Source organism: Dermacentor albipictus, chromosome 6 (assembly GCF_038994185.2).
Source record: "Dermacentor albipictus isolate Rhodes 1998 colony chromosome 6, USDA_Dalb.pri_finalv2, whole genome shotgun sequence".
In the NCBI taxonomy this organism is placed as follows: domain Eukaryota; kingdom Metazoa; phylum Arthropoda; class Arachnida; order Ixodida; family Ixodidae; genus Dermacentor; species Dermacentor albipictus.
In genome coordinates, this window is record NC_091826.1 from 129,550,780 (window position 1) to 129,571,636 (window position 20,857).

General features: G+C 46.3%; 1 protein-coding gene across 4 annotated transcripts in view; it reads right to left on the reverse strand.

The window, feature by feature from the left end:
• Positions 1 to 20,857, reverse strand: part of LOC135899437 (TBC1 domain family member 25-like) — a 176,844-nt gene that overhangs the window by 106,277 nt on the left and 49,710 nt on the right. For all 4 annotated transcript variants that reach the window (XM_065428680.2, XM_065428676.2, XM_065428679.2 and 1 more), the window contains one exon: positions 7,800 to 7,912. In XM_065428680.2, coding sequence (XP_065284752.1) covers positions 7,800 to 7,912 — 113 coding nt within the window. The remainder of the gene's footprint in view (positions 1 to 7,799; positions 7,913 to 20,857) is intronic.

Here is a 20,857-nt window from a genome sequence, read left to right on the forward strand (position 1 = left end):
ACTTTGTGGTTTTTAAGAAGCTGCATGGTTGTATGACCAACATCTATCCTCTCGACTGGCACACGGTTGTTTACATATTCAAAGTCAATCCTAAGGAAGCCAGTGATTCCCACTGATGAAGAGGGAACAAAAACTTTTTTAGCAATTTCCTGACAATATTCTCAAGGTCCTTGGAAAAAAACAATGTAACTGGCTTATTTGTCTGAAATTGTCAAAAATGGCTGGAGGGTCACCGCAATAGTGAGTGCTAACTTTGATATGATGTGCTGTGCCACACGTGTCAAACATGATTCGTTCTTTTTATGTTACGTCATAGGCAAGCAGCCTATATATATAGTTCGCTGTCACTGAAATAAAACAGTGTGGTACGTGCTCTTGGATCGTCTCCGTTACTCTGCCACCCGCTACAACAGTGGCGACGAGGATGACCACCCCGCGGAGCCCCCGCCACGAATAGCGGCGTCTTGGTAGCGCTGGGAGTCCTGCTGGGTACTGAAAGTAATCGAGTCTACGGAGCATCGGCGGTCATGGCCCTGGCTACGAACCTCGGTACACCATGTTTCGACGAACATCAAGATAAGTGGGATATTTACTTGACTCGACTGGAGGCATTTTTTGAAGCAAATGATATTAAGACTGATGATAAGAAAAGGGCGCTCTTGGTTTCGACACTGTCAACGAAGGCGGTAGGCGTTCTTGCTGGACACTGCGCCCCCCAGAAAGTAAATGGCCTGCGTTACAAGGACGCACTTACCATTCTAAATAACCACTATGCGCCGAAGACTAATGAGGTTGCCATAAGTTACAAGTTCTTTACAAGGGATCAGGCTGCAAGCGAATCTGTCCGGGACTATGTTGTCGAGCTACGCAAGCTTGCGGATAATTGTCACTTCAGCACTAGTTTGGACGGTATGTTACGGGACCGCATTGTTTGTGGCATCCGAAATCGGGCGGTGCAGCAGACGCTGCTTGAAAAAACTGAGCTCACACTTGCCCAAGCTGAAACGATTGCCATAGCGGCAGAGACAGCCGCACTGGAAGTAAGCGCCATGACTAGACCTGATAATGAGGCAGCGCTGTGCACTGTAGCGAGTAAATCGCGCCGATATCAGACCTTCACCAAAGATAAGCAAAGCCATACTGAGTGCGCACGCTGCAGAAACTACGATCACGAAGCAAGCGACTGTCCGCACAAAAAGGAGCAGTGTTTTCGCTGTTGTAAGACTGGTCATTTCGCAAGAAAATGCCACTCCCAGTCGGGCCTCCGGGCTGGTCGTAGGCGCGATGGCGTTGCTAACGCAGTTCATTATGAGAGCGCTGTGTCCGAAACGGAGGAAGGCGATATTTCATCAGTCTTCACATTGCACGAATCACGGGAAAAGAAATCTTTGCTCCAGGCGTTCCGCAGCGTTATCCGCTAGGGTGGTGTGCCCTTGAACATGATTATTGACACGGGATCACCGTTTTCTCTCATTCCGCAGGAGGTGTATCTAAAGCACCGTCTGACTTGGCCACGCATATCGAAATGCAAACGCACGCTCAGCTGTTACTTGGGCAAGCTACCCATTGTCGGTGAACTGCACCTTGAAGCCCATTTTGCGGGGAAGACTGTACCTGCCACATTGATAGTTACAGGCTGCTCGGGTCCCAGCCTTTGCGGAAGGGACTTAATCCAAGCGTTCTCGCTTTTGCCGTCCGGGTTTCTCGCTACGGTTCAATCGACGTCAGCAGATCCCGACAGCCTCAGGACCGAGTTTCCTGCCCTTTTTGAGCCAGGACTTGGAAACATTCAGGAGCCACCTGTGAAATTCCACATTCGAGAAGGCGCCCAACCGAAGTTCCACAAGGCGCGGTCAATTCCTTATGCTCTTCGTGAAAAAGTGGAAACTGAGCTGGACCGTTTAGTAGAGCAAGGCATATTATCGCCCATAGCACATTCTGAGTGGGCGGCGCCAATCGTATCAGTACTCAAGAAAGACGGTTCCCTTCGCATCTGCGGCGATTTCAAAACCACAATCAATGCTGCGTGCATAACTGAGCAGTACCCTTTACCAAACATTGAAGACATTTTCGCGTCGCTACGGGGGGGATCATTTTTCACAACACTGGACCTTAAGGATGCCTATAACCAACTCCCATTGGATGAGGAGGCGAGGAAGTTGGCCGTGATAAACCCTCACAAGGGGTTGTTCTGCTATAACCGTCTTCCGTTTGGAGTTGCCTCGGCTCCCGCGATTTTTCAGCGGCGCATGGAAACGGTCCTGGCCGGTCTTCCAGCCGTGCAGGTGTATTTGGACGATGTATTGATAGCGGAACGTCAAGACGATAATGGCTCAGTGCTTCGGGACGTTTTGCGCAGGCTTCAAGAAAGTGGTATCAAGCTGAAGGCCGAAAAATGCCATTTTCGCAAAGACTCAATCGTCTACCTGGGCCATCGCATTGACAAAGACTGCTTGCATCCGCTTGAAAAGAACCTGGCAGCAATACGCGACTCGCCACGGCCTACGAATGTGAGCGAACTGCGCTAGTTTTTGGGTCTGTTGACTTATTATCACCGGTTCTTGCCACACATGTCAACGATGCTGGCCCCGTTGCATCTTCTGCTTGAAAAAGAGCGTAAATGGCACTGGGGAACGGCGCAGGAAAATTCGTATCGCAAGGCTAAACAAACACTTCTGAGTTAGCCTGTTCTGACGTATTTCGATCCCAGCCAACCAGTGCGTTTGGAATGCGATGTGTCACCTTCGGGTTTAGGTGCCATAATCTCGCACCGAATTGGAAAAGTGGATAAGCCCATTGCCTTCCGTTCACGTACGTTAACACACGCCGAAAAGAATTATTCTCAGCTCGAGAAGGAAGCGCTCGCACTGGTATTCGGAGTAACAAAGTTTCGAGACTACCTGCTGGGCCGCGAGTTTGTATTGGTCACGGACCACCAACCCCTGGTGGGACTTCTACGAGAAGATCGACCTGTGCCCCCAATGGCGTCGGCACGTATTCAGAGATGGGCTCTGTTTCTAAGCCAATATAGCTACCGCATAGAGTACAAGGCCGGCAAGGAAAACGCCAACGCGGACGCACTCAGCCGCTTGCCCGTGCAGATAACAGACGTTTGTCGATCGGGCACCTTACCAGAATACGTGTTGTCTTCAGAGACCCTTGACAGCTCGTTCGTGCCAGCGGATGCCATACGGGCGCTGACGAACGGCGATGAAAACCTTAGCGTTGTGCAGCACTTTGTACTGAATGGATGGCCTAAACGCTTGTCACCGTGTCAAAATCACCTTCAACCTTATTTTTGCAGAAGACTGGAACTGTCAAGCATAGAAGGCCTGCTCTACTGGGGTCATCGCATCGTCGTACCCCGCAAAGCACGAGTCTCCATGCTCGCTGAGCTACATCGGTCACACCAGGGTGCATCTGCGATGAAAAGACTGGCTCGGACGCTGTTCTGGTGGCCTGGGTTGGATGGTGAGATCGAAAGCCTTGCACGTTTGTGCATCTCATGTGTACAAGCTCAGCCAATGCCCCATCGACAGGTTCCTATCTGTTGGCCAGAAACGGGAACCAAATGGTCAAGGCTTCACGTTGATTACGCCGGACCGATAGAGGGACGCATGCTGCTGATAGTCATCGACTCGCATACTAAATGGATTGAGGCACTTCCTGTCAAGTCGGCGACCACAGAAGTCACAATCGCGCGCTTCGAGAATTGTTTGCGCGTTTTGGCTTGCCGCAAACAGTTGTATCAGATAACGGGCCTCAGTTTGCAAGTCAGCAGTTTTCCCAGTTCATGACTGTCAACAACATAACTCATCTACGTAGTGCACCGTACCACCCACAATCTAATGGTCTGGCAGAGCGTGCGGTCCGAACAATAAAGAATGGCCTTCTTAAGCACTCGATGGTGAACAATCTCGAAACAAAACTAGCGTGAGTGCTCCTAGGCTATCGACGTACCCCACTACTGTGCGGCAAGTCTCCTTCAGAGATGCTGCTGAACTACCAAATTCGTTCGCGCTTGGATACTTGCGTCCCGTCTTTACCTCGAACTTGCTCGCAGCCTCCCAGGTTCCAGCCCGGCGACCAGGTGTGGGTGCGCAACTTTGGCCAAGGGAAGCGTTGGCGTCCAGGCATCGTCAAGAGCACAGAGGGTTCACGCCTTGTAACGGTCGACACTCCAGGTGGCCTAGCCAGATGTCACTTCGACCAAATTTTCCGTCGCGTGCCTGCGTCACCCGTGACCCCAAAAGCGGAGGCTCCCGACTCACTTCAACCCAGCCCGGACAACAAAACTCGGCCCACGTCAACGCCAGAAGGCCGGTGCAGCCTGGCCACTCCAGAAGCAACTGGCGCTGCGCCTGTCCCTTCGACAACACCTCCAACGTCCCTCCCAGCCGACCAGGCTCTCTGTCCCCCAAGTCCGCCGGTCTTACGGAGGTCTACCCGACAACGAAGACCCGTGCAAAGACTTCAGTTTTAAAAGAAAGGGAGAAGTGATATGAAGTGCTGTGCCACACGTGTCAAACATGATTCGTTCTTTTTATGTTACGTCATAGGCAAGCAGCCTATATATATAGTTCGCTGTCACTGAAATAAAACAGTGCGGTACGTGCTCTTGGATCGTCTCCGTTACTCTGCCACCCGCTACAACAAACTTGAGCTTTGCTACCATTAGTGGATCACAGCAAAAGTCGCAAAGATTCTGAAAAGAAGCACACTTGGGAAGGTTCACTTCCTTGCTTATTGCCCCTTCCACATACTCTTTAACGTCAGGACAGAGAAGCAGAACTCACTCTATCATCGGGACGTTCTCAATCCACCGATGTGCACAGAACTTGACAGGAAACTGAGTTTGTCCAGTGACAGCTACAACCTCTGGGCAGGTACATCAAGAAACAACCTGCTCACACTTGAGAGCAAATGTCCAAGCTCCATTTGCTTGCTGTAAGACCTGCCTTGTAAGCATTATGCACAGTGTGTAAGCTGCAGCTGCCCGAGTCTAAGCACCTCAACTGATAGTTCTTCTTTAAGTGCTCCTGCAGGCCTTTGATTGCCTTGAGATTCACTGATCCATCCATTGACGTTTGCACTATATTATGTAACGGAAGTGGTTAAAAGGTATCAAGTAGTTTTTTTTTTTTGCAGGTCTACAGCCCTGGCACAGCCCATAAACACGCATGTGAAGTAGTGTACGGTGACCGACTATGACGCATCCCAGTACCTTAAAGTGCGCTCATTTGCTTTTCCTGGCAATTCTCATCCAGAGACTCGCCGAACAAGACAGCGTTGTAGTCGCTGTCCTCTATCTCCCGCTGCAGAGAGGACAGAAGAAATGGCCTCAAACCATGGCATTGCATGTGAAAGCTTGTGCCACCTCACTGTCTGGAAATATCCTTTTAAACAATTCAGTCGCATGTGATGACGAATGACATGAATAGTGCGATGTTATTACTTTCAATGCCCACAGAATTTCTATGTCCATCAGAAGTTCATCCTTCTTGTATGCATCCATAAAGTTTGAGGACTGGGACAGCGCTAGCTGTGGTTCATTTGGTTAACATTCCGATATAGTCAGGAAGCTCTTTATCATGCAGCTACTTCCAGCGGCCTGCATGCACTCTCTATGCTTTGCACTTCTTAGGTCGCTTTTTAGTGCCAACAACCCCATGGCAGTGATCTCAAAGTATTTACAGCAAACTTTGCATTTTGCCTAGTGCGGATTTTACATGTCCAGCACAAGCCACTCTTGGTCGTTGTCGTTGTTCTGCCATGACCGCAGAAATTTGCATTTTCCATGCATTGTTAGCATGCACATTTACTGGCACACACTATGCTGCACATGCAGAAAATGTCACGATACCACCGTACATGCACACATAAGCACTACACATGCACAACTTGTTGCGCTACATCCGCACATGCAGACATGAGCGCTACACTTGCACAAAATGTCACGATACAGCTGCACACGCAATCACTAAACACGCACAAAATGTCATCATTCGACCACGTAAACCGCACACAAAGTAGTGGCCATCCCTCTACTCAACTGGAAAGTAACACAGCAAATGGTGGACAAGCCAGTGTCATTGTGGCCAGACGTTTGCAAGTGTCTACTAGGCGCATGCTTACTTGACTTTGTAAAGAACTTACACCATATCTTTGACAAAATCACAGCAGGAATTCAGGACACGTAAAATTTTCTTAAATACAATCATTGAAAGGTTATTAAAAATAAAAATTTAAGAAATTCAAGGATCTGCTAAAATTCCAGGTCTTTCAAGGCTTTGAAAGTGATCTTTTCAAATTCAAGGGTTTTCAAGGGTTTCAAGGACCTGCATGAACCCTGGCCATGGAGTGCGTCATTTACCAAAAGATCCACTTGTTTGTGGGACAGACTTTGACACAGCATCAATGATAAAAGCTGTCAAGTATGCCACAGCATTGTCTATACTATAAGCCATTATGCCATCTGTATATCTCGCTTCTATATGTATATCTTGCTTATAATATGTGGTTGATCTGTAGGTTTTCCAATCGACTGAGCCCATTTTCCAGCGAAACGAGTATGCTGGAGTCTCAATGTATTGTGTGTGGTTTAGGACTGTTGGAAAATAGCAACTACCATAGGAATTTTTGATGAACCACTTTCTGATTATGAGGCACGCCGTAGTGGAGGGCTCCGGAAATTTTGACCACCTGGGGTTCTTTAACGTGCGCCTAAATCTAAGCACACGGGTGTTTTTCGCATTTCGCCCCCATCGAAATGCCGCCGCCGTGGCCAGGATTCGATCCCGCGACCTCGTGCTCAGCAGCCCAACACCATAGCCACTGAGCAACCATGGCGGGTTCCTGCTGACGTAGACACCCCAGTGGGGAAACTATAAGTTCTATGGCACCAATTGCTGCTATGATGAAGCACAACCATATGATTTGATGCTTGGTAATGTGATATGAGGTTTCTTCAAGAAATCAAATCCAGTATTTGACGCTTGTTATTAATGTTAGACAATAGACTCTTTTTTATCAAATCCAGTATTTGATGCTATTATTTATGTGATAAGATATAATTTTTTGTCTTACTCCAGCACTGATACTTGCTTTGGATATGCATGTGCTACAAGTACATTTCCTACTTCAAATTGTGCAATGTGTAATTCTCCCCATAATGCATTGTTGGTGCTGAGGGTCCCGTTATGAAATATATACATAGTATATCAGTTGTCCTTCACAAGCCTTTCACACTTTTTTATACCAATCCCTGCACTTGTGTGATACTGTCACATAGTCATATATGTGGCGCCTGCAGTTGTTGAATATGTTGGAACAAGCGCACTGGGGTGTCACCATTATAAAAAAAATGTTTACGTATATTTCTACACACTCAAAATGCGGCAAAGCCCAGCTGCTTCTTTCTTCACAATGAATCATTTCTATTCCATCTGCACTTGCAGCGTGGCGACAGACTAACGGGCGAGCAGGCTTGCTCGGTGCCCTTTTCGCGCCACGTGCCTCGGAAGTTTTGTGCACTTCCGTTGCACGGCGTCTTTACAGGTCATGTGTACGTGAGCATTCACATGACAATGTGGAAATTTCACTCAAGCCCTAGCGTGCTTTAGGCAAACAGCTTCCATAATTGCAATTTTTCGAATTTTCGCAAAGCCATTTTTGGTGTGGGTTTACACTGAAACAGAATGCTGAGCGAATGGGTTTTGAGGTGCACAAAACAAATGTTTGATTTTCCTGTTTTTGGCTACTTACATAGCCGTGGAAGGAAGGCCAGAATGTATGCTCACCCTTGGATGTCAAATGCTCTGGCCAGGAGGCTCTGCAGTACCTCAAAAGATGTGATCTGTGGGTCTAGGCTGAACTTGCGCTGCTCGGTGGAGCCTTCACCTCGCGCACATTTCTGAAATGGACACCAATCAGGAGGCACACTCTGTTAGGTAATTCAATGTGCAGCTTTGTTGTGACACACGTATGCAAGCTTGTAATTGGTGCACATCATAATTGCTCGTGCTCAAACACGATGACAATAGCATACATCTCTTTGTAAGTCCTCTGTATAAGGATTTATGGTCTCAAAAAATGGTAACACCAGATACCAGTGGTTAAGCACAACTATGTCTTACCGGAGTTGCACTCAGTCGTAGATGGAAAGTTTTCATTTTGCCAACTCTCTATATTGACTTCCATTTTGCCAATGCGCCAGGTCAGCCAGCATTTGTTGGAGAGTTGTGGATTTATCAACGACACACACATACAAAAATATGTTTTCTGACGCTTCGACAAGGCTCCAGCCTTCAAGATGAACTTCATTTATTTTTATTTATTTATTTATTTTTATTTACAGATACCTTACATGCCTTCAAGAAGGCATTGTATAAGGGGGCAAGTATGTTAACATATTCGTAAGAAATTAGGAAGCAAAATAAAGCATCCGTGCAATAAAAGGAATATTCACACAGCAGTATGGAACATTAATATGACATTAGCAAATGCAATAAATAAAATAAATATCAAGCACAATAACATTAAAAACAGTAAACACAAAGAAAGATAATGATCCCTGAACTTCCTTTATTAGCTTGTAAAGAAAATGAAGGAATGAAAAGACAAGAAGAAAAGATGTATTAGATGGTTGAAACAGCATACCGATTGATTAAAAGGTTGTGAAATGCACTGTGTTTCGATTGCCTACTGATGTTGTCTGGTTGAGCATTCTATAAAAGGACCACATGGGGCAAAGCTGAACAATAAAAAGCATGTATTGCCATAAATTTGGGTGTAGATGAACCGATTGTGCTGTCTTTGTGATGTTGAGGATGCTTTCTTTTTTCAGGTTTGATAAGGATAGGTCAACTGTGTGAAGGAATCTATGAAATAATAATAGAAGGGAAATGCCACAGTGAGTAGTTTTTGGTTGCAATGAAAAGTCGAGATTTATTTGGGTTACACTTGACTGATGACTATTTTTTTTTTTTATGAAATGGCTTGCTCTATTCTGGATGCTCTCCGGGAGTTCGATGAGGCATTTTTGATGAGGAGACCATATAAAAGAGGTGTACTCAATTTGCATGAGTCAATGACATCTTAGTTGAAATCAAGAAAAAGAAATGGGCATGGGCAGGACATGTAATGAGGAGGGAAGATAACCGATGGTCATTAAGGGTTACGGACTGGATCCCAAGGGAAGGGAAGCGTAGCAGGGGGCGGCAGAAAGTTAGGTGGGCGGATGAGATCAAGAAGTTTGCAGGGACAGCGTGGCCACAATTAGTACATGACCGGGGTTGTTGGAGAAATATGGGAGAGGCCTTTGCCCTGCAGTGGGCGTAACCAGGCTGATGATGATGATGATGACTCAATTTGCGGCCGTACAACAGTTAAAAAAGCTAGTTTTTGTAGTGGGGAAGGCACAGTTCTTAAGTTGCGGCGCAGGAATCCTAATAATGTGGAGGTGTTCACCGAAATGTAGCAGATGCAGTTACTCCACAAAAGATTGTGCGTAAGAACTCCTACGCACTTAAGTTCTATGACGTGGTCAGCTATATTAGAATCAAAATCATCAGAAAAGTGAGTTAACAATTTTTCGAGAAAATGAAACTACTTCACATTTCTATATGCTTAGGGACGTGAGCAACATAGCACACAAATCACTGATATGTTTAATATCATGTTTTAGTACCATGTGGTCAGCGGAAAAGTTAATTGAATGGTAATGTGGAAAGTTGGGCGAGTTGTTGATTAATCATTATACCGCACTGATGAAGCAGCGCACTGGCCAAGACAAAGCGGAGAGACACAGGAATACGCCACACTTACCGCACTCACAACTACTTTATTTTAGAACAGACTCTTCATATTTATATACCTTCCCACCTTCAGACGTCAAAGATAAGCAAGGCAAGATTAAAAGGCACTTTCAAATTCACTTGCCCACGCTTACTGGAGCGTCAGATATAGGCAACATATCTATCATGGTGTACAATCCTATACTATTTGTCGCCCCCCCCTAACAATGTTTTTTGTTGCACAATTTTCTCTCGTGTCCTTCCAAAAAGGCAACCTCACGATGGCTCCGAAGGACAGATGGTTGACTGATACAACCCTCTCCTCTCTTGTAAATGTGAAAAGCTATTTCCCTGGTCAGTTTATCCTTATGGTGCGATTGAAATGTAGTGTCATTGTAAAGCGATCAACACTCATGTTATGAGCAATGCCCTTTGATGTGGAAATGAATGCTTCCCCTCCAGTGGCCTTTTGTGTTCCAAGTCTTGTGTTACACACCAACCCATTTGGCCAATGTATACATTTCCACAAGATATGAGCAAACAATATACAACAGACGACCTGCACTTGACAAATTCTTTCCTATGCTTTACTGTGCACCTATTTGATCTAGGCCTATAGATTTCTTCAAATAATTATATACCAAACTCTAGGGTCAGCTTAGATTCAAGGATTTCTAAAAAATGCACCAGTTTATCATTCAAAGCGGCAGCAGTTGTGGTCCAAGTGTGCGCTTGCTAAAGCATTCTTCTACGTTTCACAGAATTCTACGGTCCGGGGCTATCATCTGCTGGCGAAGCTGTCTGCTGCCCCATACAGCATGTGGGTGTAATCGCTGCTCCTCCAGCTGCGCACATGCTCCGCTATGTGGTGACGGGATCGCATCCGAGCGCCTGCGCCAGACCATTTGTGGCCTTAAAAGATTCCGTCGGATGGACACCGGCATCAAAGCTGCAGCGGTTGCGGTCCAAGTGTGCGCTTGCTAAAGCATTATTCTACGTTTCACAGGTTGGTACTTATTTCCTCTGGTGATAGCATAACAGTATTTGTGACCACAAATGCTGCTGCTGCTGCATTGGCGTTTCATACTTCGTTTCGTTTTTCAAGTTGCTTTTCCGTTATGCCTACCAATGCTGAGTTCGCCAAGCGACTCGATGATCTCAAGGCGAAATTTCAAGATAGATTGCAAAAACTCATCGAGAAACTTGTTTCCGATGTGAAAGGGAAGCTGCAGGAAGCTGGACTGGATAACAGCACCCTGCGTACTCAAGTTTCTGGCATGGATGGCAGTCTGACCATGCTAAATGAAATTTTCGAAAACACATGTACCCAGCAAGCTGAGCTATGGGCATCAAACAAGGCTCTGAAATCAGAAAATGAAGCCCTTAAAAAAAGGCTAGCCAAGATGGACCAATATTCTAGAATCAACAATGTTGAGATCAAAGGAATACCATTTACAAAGGATGAAGACTGCATTTCTATTGTAACTGCCATTGCCGATAAGGCAGCATGCTCTCTTGCTCCGGTCGAGATCGAGATAGCGCATCGTGTGCCCACTAAATCAGGTCGTCAAAATATTATTGCCAGGTTTTGCTCTCGCACTAAAAAAAAAAAAAATGATTTCCTGGCAAAGGCTCGCAAGGCCAGGATGAATACGGCAGTCTTTGTTTCTCTGGAGAGAATGCGGGGCCAATCTTCATTAACGAACACCTTACACCTGACAACAAGAGGCTGTTTGCTCAGGCCTTAGCACTCAAGAAAGAAAAAGGATGGCGCTTTCTCTGGATTAAGAATTGCTGTATTAACACACGCAAGTCCAAAGACAGCTGAGTTCACCGCATTAACTGTGAAGTGGACCTTTCTGTTATCTCTTAACCTGAATAAGATGCATAATGTCTGTCAATTCATCCCCAACAGACCCCTTATGGCTTCGTACTTCACACCGTCCTAACTAGATTCTTATCTTAAACCTCCTCGCTGATCTCTCGTACATTTTAATGCACGCAGCTTACGCAAACATTTCGATGACATTTATAATTTCCTATCATCCTGTCAACACCACTTCTCGATCACATGTGTAAGTGATACTTGGCCCAGCGAAGCTGATAACAACTTGTACTCTTTTTCATCTTATATACCAGAATACTGTCACTGGAGTGACAGCAGTCATGGCGGCGCAGCTGTATACATTTAATCAGAGTTAGAATATTACAGGCGTCGGGACTTAAAACTTAATCAAGTAAATTGCGAAGCAATGTGGGTTGAGCTGAATGGATCATTTCTCGGTATTGATGCCAAAAATTTAATGGTTGGTTCTATCTATCAGTCACCTTCGTCATCCATTAATGATTTTTGTTTAGAACTAAACCATGTTTTGCACACGCTATCGCTAGAACGTAAAAACATCATTATTATGTGTGACATCAATATTAATCGTTTAGATGTTCACAGTTCATCATAAACTGCTTATACAGACACCTTGAATGGACATGGCCTTGAATCACTTGTAAGCGTACCTACTCGGCAGAATATTAATGGTCCGGATACACTAATTGACCACGCATTGTCGAACCTCATGATTACTCCTGGATCTGGTGTCATTCAAGTTTCACTAACTGATCATTATCCAATATTCGTGCGTATAAATTCCAATATGAATATTCAAGATATGAATGTTAAAAGAAAAAATCTCGACAAAACTTCATTTGTTAGGAAAATCGCCGAAGTTAATTGGAACCCTGTTATGTCGCAATATAATCCAAAAATCGCCTTCTAATTGTTTTGCAATATAATTTCTAACGCTACTTCCGACTAAACACAATAACCATGAGTAAGAAAAGGTTTAGTTTTTCTCGCCTGTGGGACTGATAATCTTCTGAAATGCGTGCACAGAAAAGATCATCTTTATGAAAAAAACAAAAAGGAAGCCATTTAATTTCACCCTGCTGACTCGTTACAAGTGCTACTCGAATATTCTGAGCAGGCTTCTTAAAAATGCTAAAAAAGAGTATTATGAAAAGGAAATTGACTGTGCTGGCAACGATTCTAAAAAACAGTGGAAAATTATCCACGAGTTTTTAAATAGAACATCGCCAAACCCCGCCATAACTGCTATTCAAGTTGGTGAACAAACCCTTATTAATTCTTCAGCCATTGCTAACGCTTTTTGACGATCCATTTTGCCCCGACCAGCCACGTCTCTCAGTTCACATCGAGAAGGCTTATTATCATCTGCCAGACAGTTTTTTTCTCTGTCCAGTTTCCCCAGAAGAAGTGCGCATGACCATTCTGAGCTTAAATAACACTGGAGTTGGTTTAGATAACTTCAACTCATCTCATGTAAAGCTTATAGCTCATCTTATCAGTGGCACACTCTCACACAAAATAAATCTAATTTTCAAAACTGGCGTCTTTCCTAGCTGCTTAAATATCGCCAAAGTTATTCCTGTTTTCAAAAAGGGTAGCAAGAACTCGTTATTAAACTACTGCCCTATATCTATTTCATCATTTTTCAGCAAGGTAATTGAAAAATAATTCATAGTACGTTTAACTAGCTACTTCACAAAGTTCCGTATTTTGTCATCTAATCAATTTGGCTTTCGATTTGGTTACTCAATTGAATTAGCGCTCATTACTTTAACTGATCATATTAAAACAGCCATTGACACAGGTGAATTGGCTGGTACCTTGTTTATTGATTTTTCTAAAGCTTTCGATTCATTAAATCATGACATACTTTTTGCTAAACTAAACACTGCTGGCGTGTGTGGTCCAGCACTTTCCCGAATTTGGAGTTATCTACAAGATCGAAAATATGTCTCCAAACTAACTAACCAAACTAACTAACATAAGGGTTCCACAAGGCTCAATACTAGGACCAATTTTGTTTCTTGTGTACATCAATGACCTTCCAGAATACATTACACATTATAGTTGTATTTTATATGCTGACAACACAATTTATTCTTCTAGCACTTGCTTGGAATCGCTAATGTCTTACCTTAATGCTGATGTGGTTAAAATCGTTAATTGGTGCCGAGGTGATACGCTCAATATTATTGCTACTAAATCGAAATTTGTAATTATTTTATCCCCCCAAAAAAGTGTGCAGGAGAAGCCATGCATTACCATTGGTTTGACTTCACTTCAGGCTGTTGACCATGCAACATTTCTTGGAGTTGAACTCGACAATCATTTGAAATTTACAACTCGCATATCCATATTAACCCGTAAAGCAGCATATGGTATCAGAATATTAATCAAAGTCCGCCCCTATTTTCTTATACGTATATTAATTTCACTCTACCACGCATTTCTTCACAGCCACATCTCTTACTGCATTTCTTCGTGGGGCAATACCTACGCAACTCACTTGGCACCCCTGCAACACACACAAAGCCAAGCTTTGAGAATAATCAGTTACAGCCATTTTTCATGCAGTGCTCTGCCATTACTCCGCACATATAATATTTTGTCAGTAGTGGATTTATATAAATGTTCTCTTAGTGTCCTGACGTATAAATTTTGTCGTGGAGAATTACCAATTTCGTTGATAACAAAAGACCAAACCCCCCATTTCACTGGCACTTGATTTTCACACCATAACAACTACCTCCTACCAAAACCAAGGACTAACTATGGCAAATTTACTGCGAACTTTTTGGCAGCATCAATATGGAATTCACTACCACCCTTCATTAAATCATCTCTTTCCATTCATTTATTTAAGAGGAAAATTCGTCACCACTTGTTGGGAAAGTGATTGTGTTGTATATTTTTTTTACGCTTCTGTATGTTGAATAATACTCCTAGGATCTGCTTTTTTTTACACTTTATTGTTATTACTATGACTTGATTTTGTTTGTTATGTACTGGAGGAGAACGCGCAGCAGGCATTGCTTCGAGAAAGACGACGACAACATGTGGTTGGAAGCCTTGTGTCTGTGTTGCCGAAGCTCTGTGTCCTCTCGCTACATGCTCTGCTATCTGAGCATCCAATCAATCGAACTATAACGCATCTTAACATTTGGTGGACGTGCTGGGTCCTTCCCAAACCTGGAACTCCGCAGCCGGACGTTCCCTACTGTTTCTGCTATGCCTCAGGACGCTGCGCAGCCCGATCCTCCCATGGCATCGCCTGTCATCTGCTCCGGTGCTCTACGCCAACGAGATCCTCCGGTCTTCAGCGGCAACGACGACCATGACGTGGAGGATTGGCTCTCCTCATACGATCGCATGAGTGCGCATAACAAGTGGGATGACAAAGCTAAACTGACTAACGTCATCTTCTATCTTTCTGGAGTCGCGAATCTCTGGTTCCGGAATCATGAATCCAACCTTTCCACCTGGACAGCATTTAAGCATTTACCCATTGTTTCAAAGAAGTCTTCGGTCGCCCTGCTGTACGCAAGCTTCGGGCAGAACAACGCTTGCGTGGTCACGCTCAGCAAAAGGGTGAAAACTTCACCAGCTACATTGAAGACGTAGTTGACCTTTGCCGGCACATTAATCCCGCCATGCCCGACTCCAAAAAGATCAAGAATGTCATGAAGGGCATAGAGGATGATACCTTTCAAATGCTCTTGGCGAAAAATCCTCAAACGATCGACGAGGTCATTACACTGTGCCAGAGCTCAGTGAGCTCCACAAACAACGCCTTACCACACGCCGAGCTGTCGCGCCGGACGACACGGTTTCGGCTTTAACTGACAGTTCTGGTGCTGCTTCCGCCCACTCTTCGTTCCTCGACCAAATCAAGCAATTTGTTCGCGAAGAAGTCGCGCACCAACTGTCACTGCTGCCTGCTACCCAGTCGTCTGAGTCCTCTTTGTCCCCGGAACTGCGACGCGTCATCCATGAACAAGTCAGCGATGCACTACCTCTCGCTAACCAGCCACCTTCAGCGACAGTCCCGCTCACTTACGCTGCCGTCGTTGCCAGGCCAAGACCTCAGCCTGAAGTTGCGCATTAAACACCCACAAGCGGCTTCTACGCCTCGCCTTCTGCAGCTGCGAACTACGTGCCCAGAAGCGGGTTCTACGCGCCACCGCAGGCCCCTACGCCCAGCTCCAAACTGTGCTCCGCTACCTAGACCCCCGTTGATAATCCGTGACGTGCCCAAGACAATCGGCCGATCTGCTTTGCGTGTGGCTTTGCTGGACATGTGGTACGGTTCTGCCGCCGGCGAGGTTGGTATCCTCCCGATACTGCAAGACTTCAAGGGAATGCTCCCAACTCCCAGTCCTGCTATTCACCACCAGTTCCGCAATTCGTTCCTTCATCTCCTGTTCCCCAAAGCTTCAACACTCGTCGACCTCCATCTCCCCGTCGACGTTCCCTGTCCATTATTGTCTGCCGCCCTCCGGCTGTGGAGCAAAACTAAAAGGCGCAGTTCCGGAGGCAAGAACTGCGACCTCTTCAAACTGCCCAAGCCCTCGTTTATTCCCAACGAACGTCATTGAAGTTTTTGCCGAAGGTATCACCGTTCGCACGCTTGTCGACACGGGTGCCGCAGTGTCTGTGATTGTCGACCAGCTTCGCCGTACGCTCCGAAAAGTCGCCATGCCGTTTTCTGCCATTTCGCTGCGCACAGCAAGCACTGATCCTATTGAGCCCTTAGGAACATGTACCGTCCGTGTCGCCATACAAGACAGTTTATACCACATTGAATTTGTTGTTCTTCCCCGCTGCTCTCACGCCATCATTCTAGGATGGGACTTCCTCTCATCTCATCACGCTATTATTGATTGCGCCCGTGGAGAACTTGCGCTGACTCCATTCTGCGGCAGTCTTTCTGAAGATTTGCCTCCGCCTTCTCCTCGAGTGTTCGTTGCCACCGCTACTGATATCCCTCCTTTCTCTTCCGCCCTTGTACCCGTCTCCTGTGCAGCTTTCTACGATTCCACAGTTCTTTTCACGCCATCTCAACTTGCTGCACGCCGTCATCCCTTTTTGCTTCCCTTTGCCCTCCTTCCCTTTCGCCAGGGCTCCAGTGCACCTTACGTTTCGAATCCGTTTTTGTGTCCATCAAGCATACATCATGGCGAGTGCCTTGGTTTTGCTGATGAATTCGACACGAGCTCTGTCTACGATGTGCCTGATGACTCGACTCCTCTTCACGTTGACGCCATGACTCTTCCTGTCTCTGCGCCTCCGCCTGCATGTGACCGAGAGTTTGCTCCATCTATTGACCCTAACCTCACTCCGAGTCAGCGCATGCAGATCGTCGACCTTCTTAACCGATTTCGATCTTCTTTCGACCTCCAGAAACAATGTTTAGGCCGTACTTCCACAGTCGTTCATCACATCGACACCAGCAGCCACGCGCCGCTACGCCAACGTCCATACTGTGTGTCCGCGACGGAGCGTCGTGTCATCGATGAGCACGTAGGAGACATGCTCCGACGTGGCGTGATACAGCCATCACACAGTCCTTGGGCTTCTCCGGTAGTGCTGGTCAAAAAGAAAGATGGGACAATTTGTTTTTGTATGGACTATCGATGACTCAACAAGATAACCCGGAAAGATGTATATCCTCTTCCCCGTATCGACGACGCACTGGCCTGCCTCCAATGCGCTGAATTCTTTTCATCCTTAGACTTACGATCCGGTTATTGGCAGGTCCCGGTAGCTGATGCAGACCGTCCGAAAACGGCATTTGTTACGCCTGACGGCTTATATGAATTTACCATGATGCCCTTTGGCCTCTGTAATGCGCCTGCAACTTTTGAAAGAATGATGGATAACATACTCCGGGGCCTCAAATGGCAGACATGCCTTTGTTATCTCGATGACATTGTCATCTTTTCCCCGGACTTTTCTTCTCACTTGTTCCGACTCAAATGCGTGCTCACTTGCCTTGCCGATGCTGCACTCCAGCTCAACTTGAAGAAGTGTCGCTTCGCCGCCCAGCGACTAGTCATCCTTGGCCACGTTGTTTCGAAAGATGGTGTGCTCCCAGATCCAACCAAACTCCAAGCCGTTGCCGAATTTCCAAGACCAAAGACCACAAAAGAACTCCGCAGCTTCATCGGATTATGCTGCCATTTTCGTCGTTTCATCCGCAACTTCGCCACCATAATAGCGCCTTTGACGCAGCTTCTCGCGGGTAACCACGACCTCGTGGCTTGGCCACGAGCTTGCGATGCCGCATTCATGACGCTGCGACGTCTTCTAACCTCACCCCCCATACTCCGACATTTTGACCCAAGTGCACCGACAGAAATACACACGGATGCCAGTTGCGGCATTGGCACTGTTCTTGCACAACAAAAGACTGGCTTCGATGAATACGTTGTTGCCTTCGCTAGCCACGCACTCACGAAAGCAGAAGCAAACTATTCTGTTACAGAAAAAGAATGCCTGGCTATCATTTGGGCCATAAATAAGTTCCGTCCTTACCTCTACGGTCGCCTGTTCGATGTCGTCACGGACCACCATGCACTCTGCTGGCTGTCATCCTTGAAAGATCCTTCAGGTCACCTCGCTCGATGGGCGCTTTGCCTCCAAGAGTATGATATTCGAGTGCTGTACCGCTCAGGCCGTAAACATTCGGACGCGGATGCCTTGTCTCGCTCTCCAGTGTCAGGCCAGCCCAATTATCAGAAAGTATGAATATGTGAGTCCTCCCTCACTGCCACGGATATGCTTTCGGAGCAGCAGAAGGATCCATGGATTGTTGCTATGCTGGCTTTTCTGTCAAACCCATCAGCGCCTTCTACTGGACGTGCGTTGCGTCGCCAAGCATACCACTTCGCTGTTCGTGACGGGCTCCTATACCGCCATAACTACCTCTCGGACGGGCGCAAATGGTTACTCGTGGTTCCTCGGCATCTACGTTCGGACATATGTGCAGCGTTTCACAATGACCCGCAGTGCGCACATGCAGGAGTACTAAAAACCTACGTGCGCCTACGAATTCGTTATTACTGGCGCGGGATGTACCGATTCGTCCGCCAATATGTCTGCTCCTGCCTTGCATGCCAACGCCGCAAGAACACCCCTCATGCCTTAGCTGCTCCACTGCAACCCTTGCCTTGCCCAGGACGGGCCTTTGACCGGGTCGGAGTTGATCTTTATGGGCCCCTTCCTGGTACTTCAGATGGCAACCGCTGGGTGATAGTGGCGATAGATCATCTCGCGCGTTACGCGGAAACTTCGCCTCTGCCCAATGCATCTGCGCGGGATGTTGCCGAGTTCCTTCTGCGTAACATCATACTTCGCCATGGAGCCCCCAGAGAGTTGCTGAGCGACAGAGGCCGCGTCTTTCTGTCTGATGTTATAGAAGCCCTGTTCAAGGAATGCAACGTAATTCACCGTACTACTACAGCATACCACCTGCAAAATAATGGCATGACTGAGCGCTTTAACCGCACTCTTGGCGATATGTTAGCCATGTACGTCGCATCTGGCCAAACCAATTGGGACCGAATTCTACCCTTCATGACGTAAGCTTATTATACCGCCACACAGACCACTACAGGATTTTCCCCGTTCTTTCTTCTTTACGGACGCGAGCCTTCCTGTACAATGGACACCATCCTTCCGTATCGCCCTGACACAACGGAGGCTACTACCCTGTCCGAAGCCGCTGCACATGCGGAAGAGTGCCGAAAGCTTGCCCGCACATTTACTTCGGCCGATCAGCAGCGACAGAAGCACCTTCGGGATATTCCCCCCTCTCTGGCACCCTATGCCCCAGACTCACTAGTCTGGCTTTAGGTTCCCGCTACTAGCCCTGGACTTTCACCAAAGCTTGTTTCCAAGTACCAGGGTCCCTACCGTGTCGCCAGTCAAACGTCTCCTGTGAACTACTTCGTAGAACCCCTTGAGCCACCTTCCGATAAGCGCCGCCGAGGCGAAATCATGCACTTTCAGCGGCTCAAGCCGTACTTTGATCCATCTGTGCTATCTTGCCCGTAGGTCGCCGAGACGGCTCCTCTTTTCCGGGGAGGCAATTGTACTGGAGAAGAATGTGCAGCAGGCATTGCTTTGAGAAAGACGACGACAACGTGTGGTTGGAAGCCTTGTGTCTGTTGCCGAAGCTCTGTGTCCTCTCGCTACGTGCTCTACTATCCGAGCATCCAATCAATCGAACTATAACGCATCTTAACAGTTAATACTTTCTGTTTCTAAGATTGCTACTGCTGTTGTTAACCATTTTAAGTGTACTTTTTCAATGAATTTATTGCTGGAGGTCCCTACCCACTCTTTGACTATGGGACCTCCTAGAGTTATTTTTTCTGTAAAACATTTCAAGCGCATCAATAAACTGAAACTGAAAACTGAAAATGATATACATGGTGCATTGCTAGCACCATAGGTGCCGACTACAGGTGGGCAACGGGGTCCGAGCCACCTCCGGACATACCGGGGGGACTGAGCCCCCTCCGGGAAATGCCGAAGCACCGCCCCCCCTCCCCCCTACATAAAGTGCCATTACCAGAGCTTTCTCACCCACATCATTTGAGGTTTCTTCTGACTTTCCTCGACCTTCTCACTTGAAATTTTGCTGGGGCTAATAGCTTACTGCATCATTGTTGTTGACGTGCACGGCTTTTAATTAATACTTTCACTTTGTTTCTGCACATTCTGACAATAGGAGGACACGCGCATTAGAACCACTAGCGGCTGCGTCGTCGGTATTTTCTCACTTCAACATTCCTTTAAATTTTCACTGTAAACACCATGCACATACACAATATATTTAAATGTACACACAGGACAAGCTTTTTTATACTTTGGAAGGAGATGGAGGTAGCCAATTAAAAATTATTTCTAAAGGTATGGATAGCCTACACCTAGAGAATGAATATTTTGCTTTATGCTCACCACGCTTCAAATTGCTTTGCGTGCTTCTTTGACCAAGAAAAAAAACCTATAGACCTAGTTACCTCCTCGGCAGTTTTTTAGGAATGACTTGTGAAATGCATGTGAATGTTGTGTGTTGAAGTATTGCTTCTTTTTCCAGTAATCAATGCTAATGACTCATGAAACGAAACATTTCTAATAATTTACAAGATTTATTGGGGATGGAAGCATCGTCACTTGCATGCAAAGGTCATAA